General features: G+C 48.1%; 1 protein-coding gene across 2 annotated transcripts; it reads right to left on the bottom strand.

Annotated features, from left to right (window-relative positions):
- Positions 1-550: 550 nt before the first annotated feature.
- Positions 551-9,945, bottom strand: PEF1 (penta-EF-hand domain containing 1). 2 transcript variants are annotated; one of them, XM_053267065.1, is made up of 5 exons: positions 9,603-9,945; positions 6,221-6,503; positions 4,299-4,457; positions 2,797-2,940; positions 551-1,648 (listed from the first exon to the last, which is right to left on the bottom strand). In XM_053267065.1, the coding sequence occupies exons 1-5, from the start codon at positions 9,627-9,629 to the stop codon at positions 1,422-1,424; spliced, it is 840 nt and encodes a 279-aa protein (XP_053123040.1). In that variant the 5' UTR covers positions 9,630-9,945; the 3' UTR covers positions 551-1,421. The 2 variants fall into 2 exon arrangements, with proteins under 2 accessions (XP_053123040.1, XP_053123041.1); XM_053267066.1 differs by having other exon boundaries at positions 4,299-4,454; positions 9,603-9,943.
- Between the last annotated feature and the right edge of the window lie 285 nt (positions 9,946-10,230).

Genomic DNA, 10,230 nt, shown 5'->3' with positions numbered 1-10,230 from the left:
AACTAGACACTTGTATGTGGGGTGTGTAGCCCAGATGTGCTTCTTCTCATAAAGGGCAGGCTACTGGACCAGCTCACCTCTTCCAACTACATTTTATTATCACATTTCTGTTTCTGCAGAAATGGAGAAACAGAGTGGAGGAATCCCATTATTAACTACATTTAGCTCATAGAAACTACAGACCACCATTCTTTCCTCACCACATCGTGTGAGGAGAGCAAGCATGAAAGCAACTAGCCCAAAGTCATGAAGTGGCCACATGGGGATTTGCATCTGGGTCTCCCCAATCCTTGTCCAACACTTTAACCACACCATTGGCTCTCATCATTTATCCTCACAATTGCGTTCATCTGCAATCATCCCACTTGGATGCAGCAGAAGTAGTAGTGAGATGATGGTTTTATTTCATTTCACGTGACGTCTGTTTTATAAGCTGTTTTGAAGGCTTAAATTGAAAAGCAGGGTAAAAAATACCCCGAATAAAGAAAGCATAACAGGGGGTAAATTATGTAATGCTATTGAGTGAAAAAAGAAAAGCAAGAGAGATGCATTTCATGGTGCTTAGGATTCTTTATTGTGGTTAAGCCTTTTTTTTTTTTTTTAAACCTAGGTATAAATCTCATACCAACACATCAATGATCCATGATTTTGGTACTTACAAAAATCACAAGCAAAAAGTTGGCAACTGAAAAGAAATGGGGCTAGATTGGTCTTTGGCCAGAATGCTTTTGTACTTGAGCACGGCATAGGGAGTCCCTGGGCTGGGAAGTGGCCCCCAGGGAACAGCGTGAAGCTTTGGCCCAACATCTTATCACCCCTGGATGGGATCTGCGCTTGAAAGGGAGTCCAAGGAGTGCAGAAGCTGGAGCCCAACTCCTCTCACCTAGGTGTGGTTTACTGCTTTGGCAATACAAAACTGCCAGAGGCAGCAGACATTTGTGAAGTCAGAGCAAATTCCAGAGTCCAGACAAGTCATTCAGAGGCAAGAGGCATTGTTCAACCTGCCCAACAACCATCTTGCTGGAGTGTAAACTAAGATGGACACTCATCTGGGGAGAAAACGCCTCTGGGAGGAGGTTCTCATGGCCACTGAGGAATTGACCCTGGCACTCAGATGTTGGCTTTATGTGGTTTGTCCCTAATAACTACGAGAGGCTGTTTTGTGGCTGGCTAGTACGAGCAAACCAACCATATCACTCTGTCAGAGGATCTATCCAACAGTGCTTAAGCATCTGGCATTATGCGAATCAACGGAAAACAGCAGCTTCATTTTTCTTCACAATGCAACGTCCTTCAGATGTGGCTGCCTTCTTTTTGACAGTGGGTTTTCCTTCTAGAGCTTTGCTGAAAACGCCAACAGTCTCTTGCATGGTCATCGACACCTCCCAAGTTCCACACACTAGTCTCCAGAGAGAAGGGCATCACAGCATGCGGGTGGCTGACATCATCAGGAAGTCTTCATAGTTGATCCGGGCACTGCCCGTGCCGCTATCCTTCTCCCGGAAGGCTTCGGTCATGGTCTGGAGCAAGGTGCAGATCTGGATGAAACCGTCCAGCTGGATGCCAGGATTGGTGGCCTTCTGGGAGTAGCGTTGCAGTAGCAGCTGGGAGAACTGGGGGCTCAGATTGTATCCCATCTGGGAGAGGGCTAGGAGAAAGGCAGCACAGGGAAGGAGAGCTAATCGACCCGTCACACAGCCTGATATGTGAGCAAACCACGAAGGGGGTCACACATCATTTGCTGCCCAATACCAAGTGACAAGTTGGGTGGGGGGGGGGGAGTTGTTGCCTCCGGGATTCATGGCTGAATTAGTTGTAAGTACATATATTTTATGTACGTTCAGGAGACCCCTGAATATCATGGAGGTAACATTCTAGGAAAGTTCAAATGCTAAGCCTGAGATACTCAAATACTAAATCTAGTCTGGAAAATGGGGTTAGGTTTCCGAGAAGCAGCACACAAGCTGCCCCTGGGACTTTAAAGTTTAAATATCCATCCCCATGCGGCAGCTGAGAAGCAGCACAAGACTGGCTATTTACACCTTAAGCCTTCTGGAGCAGTCTGTGATCAGCTGGCACGCGGGCTACTTCAGGTAGACCAATTTAGACCTTAACTACTCCACAAGTGGAACTTCCTCCACAATATCTACATCGGTCTTCAAGGAAGTTGCCTGCGAATGGGCAAAACCACAGGAGAGGAACCTGTGAAAGAGTCACCTTCATATACTTTCCCCACCCGCTTCAACTCAGAAAGATTCCTGCGGGTGCCTATATCTCACTGGCTTGGCTGGTACCAACTGCCACTGGCTTTCTTCCCTCCTAGAATGCATCATGCAGCAGCCAGAGCACCTGGACTGGCTCATTTGCCCCTTCCCAACCTTCCCCTTTTGAATTCTGTCTCTTGAATTACAAGCCATTGTTTTAAATGCTGGACCACTGGGGTGCATTCCCAGAAAGACAATATATAAATGCAGTTGAATAAGTAAATAATGCACAATGGGATTCGTTCGTCCACATAATGAACACCGAGGATTGAATGGGCCCAGTTGACCAACAAAGGTAGGTCCAGCCTGGCAGCAGGCAGCCACAAGAGATGACCTTTTGGTCCCAACCAGCTCCGACTGAAGGATCTTAGCACACCAAGGTAGAAATGATGACTAGTACTGGATTGCTTTCAGGCCAGTCCAAGACAATCTTCTGAACACGTCTCTGCCTAGTGACAGCTGGACTAGAAGAGAGACCCAGCCATCTTACTGATGCTCCAAAGAGCAGCCACCACCCCCTCCACCATCTCACCTTGGTGCAGCTCATTACAATTAATGCTTCCTGATTGGTCTCGGTCATACTGCTGGAAAAGGTTCCGCCACTGCTGGATGAAGCGCCACAGGGCCGAGAATCCATAGAGATCCATCCGCCCGGACTTGCTTTTATCAAACATGTCTGCCAAGATAGGGGAGAAGAAGAAGGGCACTGAACCATGGTATTGGGGGGAAAAGAAGAGCAGAGTTTCTAAGGCTGGAGACAATCCCTTGTTCCCCTCCAGAGAACTGTGAGGCATCTAACACCAGTTTTGCTTTGGATAGAACAGTTTTTGCACTTTTTTTGAAGAGTTTCAAACACCCACAAAGTTGGTTGGTCCAGTGGCTCAGAATAAAGGGCAAAAACACCGTCATCCTGCTTACAAACCCCTAAAAGCTAACACTGATCTCCAAACATGCCATCAACCTGATCTAAATCCGCTCCCCGCACGGCTACAACAGTTGTGATTAGCGAGAGAAAATAAGGAGAGAGTTTTTTGTTTTTTATTTGCCCCACTGCAGCTAATGGCAGCTTTGGGTGGGGAGGGATTTAGCTCAGGGAAAGGGCAAGAGAGGAAAGGGTTAAGCATCCCCATTCAAAATAGCAACAGCCCTTACAGCTGCTCTGAAGTACTACAGATACAGGAGATTTTGACCATGTATCTCTGGAATCATTACCTAGATCATTTAAGGAGGGATACCAACTGGGGACATCCATCCTCACAGTCTCCGCTGTGATGCTATGCTTGATCACTCCCAATCACTGGGTCAGCCACCGGCAACACATTGAGCCAGTCTTTCGGATTCATTCCCTGTGCTAACTCAAGGTTCTCCAGCTGCAGAAACACACATTAGGAGCAGGATTAACCCCTCCCTAACTGGGCAAAGGGCATTTCAAAAGGGTGGCCTGCTTCTATTTTGCAATGGTCCATATTCATCCCAGAACAGAATCTTTTCCAGGAGCTGTTGCTGGCATCTCCCTTGTATTTCTCTCTCTCAGATTGTGAGCTCTTTGGGGACAGGGAACCATTCTGACCGTCTGTCCCCCGCACCCCGCTCCAATTTATCTGCTCTGCAAACTGCTTTCTGATTTTGCTGTTGTAGTAAAATGCTATAGAAACAGCCTGAATAAAATAAGCAGGCTTTGTTATGTAGTCCGATTCTCTCAGATAATAACTTCCTGAGAGATATTCTGTATTCTGGCATGGACAGAAACATACAGATATTGATGAGGGGCATGTGTGTGTTTCAAACTTTGTTTTTCCCCTTAAAGTAGGGGCAGGAGACTGTCCCAACCCTAACTTAAATGTATTTTAAGGAGCAAGTTGCATTTCAACCCCACAAGGCACCTTTCAGCATTGTCTAAATACTTGAATATTTGGTGTCCTATCCATAATCAAGTCCAAAATATCTTGGGCAGCTGAATGAGAGTTGGCTTTTATTCCAGGTCTCCACATGCCATTCAGCACATCCAACCAAATCCTCAACAACTGAACTCACTCATCATCATCAAGCAAGTTTCATCATTGAAGGCAGACCAGTTGGAGTTGACAAGGGCCTGCCTGAGCTCTTTAATGGAGATACAGCCGCTGTGGTCAGAATCCACACTCTGGAACCAAGAGAAGGCTTCTGGGTCCACGCCAGGGGGAATGTTTCCTGCTGGAGAAAGGGGGAAGACACGCTAGAAGAATCACACAGCTATTGATCAAGGCTCAGCAGGTACCGGTCACCAGCTGACAGGCCACAACATCTAGCTCAGCAACTCTGCAGATTTCTAGCAGTCATGAATGCGAGGGATTGGACAGGGCCCCTCTCATAGCTGCTGAGTCAGCCCTTCTTTTCTAGTTGTTGTTTGTTTGTTTTTTAATGGTCAAGTTATTAATCCTGTGGAAGGGGGCTCAAGCACAACCAGGAGCTGGGATGTGAAGGCTTGTAAAAACAAGAGGGAAATAAATGAGAGCTCTTCAAATAGTTTGTAAAGTTGAAAGCAAACATGCGGAAGTTGTGCCATTTCAGCAGGATGTAAATGCTACCCAGTTACAGGAGACAGATGCACCGCCATAAAATTTTATTTCCCCTGCTCAAGGTAGCAGCTTTCGGTGCTTTCCAGCTCCCACCTTGGAACCTTAAATAATGCAATGGGGACGGATTGCTGAACCTCCACTCTAAATGGAGATGAATAATTCAATTAGTGGCTGCTTCTCTGACTCTGCAGTGCAGAGCATGGTGTCGAGTGCTCCAGATGTGCACCAAGAGGCCCTTTAAGTGATAGATGCCAAAGATGGATACCTTGTCAAGTGCCTCCAGGAACCAAGAAGAGCAAGTGAATTTTAGAGACTCTGGCAAGTCCCGGTGCTTCACAAGATCACATATATCTTGAGATGTAGCGGAAACATGATGTCCAGGAAACACAGGCACTGTTCCAGCTATGTTTTGCCTATCCTTGCAAAACATTACCAGTGCCCCTGCCCATATATGCTTGTGTGCAGACACACACACACATACACACACACTCTAACGTCACAGAACCGAGATGTTGGACTAGGACCAGGAAGACCCGAGTTCGAATCCCCATTCAACCATGAAACTCACTGGGTGTTCTGGGCCAGTCATGTATCTCTCAGCCTAACCTACCTCACAGGGTTGTTGTGAGGATAAAAATAACCATGTACATTGCTCTGAGCTATTCGGAGGAAGAGCAGGTTATAAATGTCATAAATAAATAAATAAATAAATAAATAAATAAGGGATAACTCAGTGAGTGTATGGAAGCTTCCCAATCTGGTCACCTAGAGAGGCCTGGGTCGTGACCCAAAGGGGCCTGGGTCATGACCCAAAGGCACAGGACACAGCAGCCTTGCTGAAACTAGGTTGCCGGAGCCCAGTCTGTGCCTGGATGCAAGATCAACAGTGATTGCTCAAGACAATCAAAAGCTGCATGTGCACAAGGCACAGATTAATATCACATATGTACAGTGATTGCAATTTTTAATCCTCTATGTGACTCCTGCCTTTACCTCCTGGTTGTGGGCTTCCCAGAGGCACCTGGCAGGCCACTGCAGGAAACAGGGTGCTAGATGACACCCAGCTCTATAATCTGAGCCAAAGCCAACAACATTCTGGGTTAGTTAGCTGGCAGGAAGATTTTGTTCGCAAGAACACTCGGTGCAAAATCACCAAGGAAGTCTGGAGGTCTAGATAAGGAACTGCAGCTAAACAGGCCATTCAGACAACACCTCATTGCTTTGTCATGGGGATTCACTACTTGCATTTCTATACTGCCTAACAAAAAGATCTCTAGATAGTTTACAGAGATCCCAGAGCAGCGGGGAGAAATGCTTCCAAGGATGGGCAGCAGGTGGTCCAACTCCACAGGGCCATAACCACACAGTTGAACACATATGATCATCCAGAGCACTCACCTCCAGCCCCTCCTGCCCCATAGGGCCCAGGCTGAGGGGCACCATATGGGTTAGTAGAGGGTTGTCCGTAAGGCCCGCCTGGTGCTGGGCTTCCTCCGTACATGCCACTGGGAGGCCCAGAGGCTGGGTGGCCGTAAGCTCCTCCACTTGATGGTGGCCCATAAGGACCACCAGGTGCTGGCCCACCGTAGGAGCCCCCAGGAGGCAGTCTACCTCCATATTGGCCTCCAGGGTAGCCACCTTGTGGAGCGCCTGGTGCTTGTCCTGCAGAACCAGGATAGCCCTACAAGAGAAGCGAAATAGATATTGCAGGGCAGGCAGTCGGTTGGGAACAGAAGGGAGGGAAATCAACCAACATAGCTAAGAGTTCAAATCCGCATTCAGCCATGAAACTCACTGGATTACTCATCTCTCAGCCTAATGTACCTCACAGGGTTGTGATGATAAAAAGCACACCACTCATAGGAACATAGGAAGCTGCCATATACTGAGTCAGACCACCGGTCTATCTAGCTCAGTATTGTCTACACAGACTGGCAGCGGCTTCTCCAAGGTGGCAGGCAGCAGTCTTTCTCAGCCCTATCTTGGAGATGCTGCCAGGGAAGGAACTTGGAACCTAAATGCTCTTCCCAGAGCGGCTCCATCCCCTGAGGTAGCTTACAGTGCTCACACTTCTAGTCTCCCATTCATTTGTAACCAGGGAGGACCCTGCTTAGCTAAGGGGACAAGTCATGCTTGCTACCACAAGACCAGCTCTCCTGGTCTCTGGGCACCTTGGAGGAAGAGGAAGATATAGAGTAAATGCAAAAATTAAAAAATGCAAAAGCCGAGGGGCAAGGGGAAGGCAGCAAGTACAGGCAGACACTCAAAGTATATGGTCCAATAATACTGTCTAGTCTTTCCTGAAATTCTTAATCATAATGGGACATTAAGAGATCCCTAGGCCCAGAAGGATGGGAGTAAAGAGCACACCATCAAAGCAACTGCTACCCCACATCTACCAGCAGAAGGCATCTCAAGCAGAGCAGCAGCTAGAGTTTAATCATGTGCACAGATCTAGAAATGGGAGTATCTGGCATGGTAGTAAAGTGTGCCGTTGAGTCGGTGTCAACTCCTGGCAACCACACAGCCCTGTGGTTGTCTTTGGTAGAATACAGGAGGGGTTTACCATTGCCATGTCCCATGCAGTATGAGATGATGCCTTTCATCATTTTCCTATATCGCTGCTGCCCGATATAGGTGTTTCTCATAGTCTGGGAAACGTACCAGCAGGGATTCGAACCAGCAACCTCTGTCTTGCTAGTCAAGTCATTTCCCGCTTAGCCATTAGGTGGCTGCAGCATGGCAGTAGCACATGTGAAAAGGATCTTGGAACTGCAGTTGAGCACATGCTCAACATAAGTCAGCAGCGTGACGCAGCAGCAAAAAAGGCTAATGTGATTTTAGGTTGCATTAACAGAACTATACTTTGGAAGTCACAAGAATAATAGTTTCACTTTATGCCCCACTAGTCAGACCTCATTTGGAGCGCTGTAGCCAGTTCTGGGTGCTGCAGACATATTTAATGTGTACAGATGAGGGCAACAAAGCTAGTCAGGAGTCTTGTCTGCCATATACATCAAATGTCAAAATTATGAGCCAAATTTGTGTACACTTTATTATACGTACATGATTTTTATTAGGTTGATGCAAAGTTTGGATACGCCAAAAATCTGCAACTCCATTATCAGAGGCATTGTAGGACATATATACATTTAAGATATTTTAGTGCAGAAGGAAGCCTACAGAAAAAAAAAAAAAACTGCAAGATGAAGGCCTCGCTGCACCCAAAGCCCCAGGGACTGACACTTTCTCCACTTACTTGGTAAACAGGCCAAACAAGAGATCATCCCTTATGGAGGAATGCCTCCGTGACAGTTTCATTCAGAACACTACAAAACTTGTTCTAAATCAGCCGAGGGGCCATACTAATCCCACCCAGAAGGGACTGCCACCATTAATGCAACCTCTACAAGGGTGAAGTGGGCTGTGTGCACTAATGCTCACTACCTTTAACTCCAAGTTTCAAAATATTATGCTAAAAAGCTGTGGTGAAAGCAGTCACACAAACATACTTCCCAATGATCTAGGGCAGGGATCCCCAACCTTGGGTCCCTCCCCAGACATTGTTGAACTCCAAACATCCCCAGCCACAATGGTCTTTGGCTCAAGTGGCATCTGTCAGAATTCCCCTCTTCCATCACCACTGTAGCTCTCCTTAGCTAGGAGTAAGGCCCCAAACATATTGCCAGGAGCAAGCCATAAACAGGCCAGCAAACTCTTGCATCTGGTCACTTAGCAAGCAGCTTTATATAGCACCTTGAAGTGCTCCACACACATTGCTGCCTTGCTGTAATCCTGACCAATAACCTGGTCAGTATCATCATCATATTGCAAGAGGCGGGGAGGACACGGAACCAAAAAGCAAACAGAAGCTTGCTTAAGGCCAAGATGGTAACAGCAATGCTAAACTTTGATGCAAGAACTTCTTGATTTGTAGTGCATTCATTCATTCATTCGACTTCAGTCTCTTATAAAGCCTATCTAATAGAATCCAATTGTTATCATCAGCAGAGAAATACCTGTCCCATCTATGCTGAAAGGATGGTACAAATGGTTCCCCCACAACCATCATGTTATCATCACACCTGGGGAAGCCAAACTGGACTAAAGCAGTCCCTGGAGATCACGCCCGTACCTTCCCCAAGATCAAGGCCTTAAAATTTTCTGGGTTGCTTTGAAGAGTCACCAGGAGATGGAGATGGATTCCTGGAGACCCCAGGCCAATTCTGGAGAACTGTCCACTCTACTCCTGCAAAGCAGGCTAGGCACCGAGATGGAGACCTGGGACCTGCCACTCAGTGGCTGCTGCCGTGGCACCCCAGTCCGGCACTCCAGCTGCTGCATCACACTCTCTGGCACACACCAATAAGTCTTTCGTCGTCCCCCCACAACAACCCTGCAAGGCAGACCAACACTTTTACACACCCACCCAGGAGGCTGAGAAAGACCACGGACTTGCTCGAGACTACCCCACGGAAGGTCTGACCCAGAGCTTTGGGGTCCGCCGCCGAGCCCATCGGGTGCACACCAGCTCCCCAAGGACGGCAGCACGTAACAGGGAGTCCCTCTCCCTCACTCAGCACCGGCCCCCAGGCGCCCCTCCCCCCGAAGCATAGCGTCACTGCGAGGGAGGTCCTCCGGGCGCCCGCCCGGGACCTCCCTGCTCCGCACCCTAGGAAGCCCTCCGTCGCCCAAGCAACCGGTGGGTCTCTCCTTCCCCGGCGCTTCCGGCAGCGGCAGCAACAGCAGAGAGAGGCTTCGATACGTGCTGCCCGCTTACCTGCCCATACGGGTAACTGGACGCCATGAAGCCCTGCGCAACCGGCTGACCGTGCTAGCTGGCAAAACTGCTGGCACGCCTACGCCCTTTTGGGCCTGCCCCACCCAGCAACCGGCCTACAGGATTGGGTGGGAGGCTCGCTCGAGGAGCGTCGCACGGCCTTTGGCGGGTGTAGCAACGGTCTTTCCTACTCCTCAACGAACCCTTGCCTGTGTATCTGAGCATGCTCACAAGCATTGGAGCATGCTCAGCATGGTCAAATGAAGCTCCTTTTCGTTTTCTGCCCAAAACCCATCTCACATTTTCATTCCTGCTTAAAATATCAAAGAAAGGCAATCCAGGTTCTGCAGGAAAACCTCAGATGTGGTTGTATGTGTAATTTTGCAACAAAATTACTCTGAAACATAAAAAAAGAATGGCTACAATAGTGCATCCAAAGGACAAATGTGAATTTCTGTGAAATGCCTGGAGAACGGGCAAGAAGAGAGCATGCTCAGTCTCTCCAGTTGAAGCCAGTGCCCTTACCCTGAAGGTCAATGAGAAATTCTTACACTTGTCTCGCGCGACTGACATCTTGAATGCTGGCAAGAAGAGAGCATGCTCAGTCTCTCCAAAACCTGTCAGAAGC

This window comes from Hemicordylus capensis, chromosome 7 (genome assembly GCF_027244095.1).
Source record: "Hemicordylus capensis ecotype Gifberg chromosome 7, rHemCap1.1.pri, whole genome shotgun sequence".
NCBI lineage: Eukaryota > Metazoa > Chordata > Lepidosauria > Squamata > Cordylidae > Hemicordylus > Hemicordylus capensis.
Note: the sequence above shows the minus strand (reverse complement) of the source record. Positions and strands in the feature narration are given on the sequence as shown.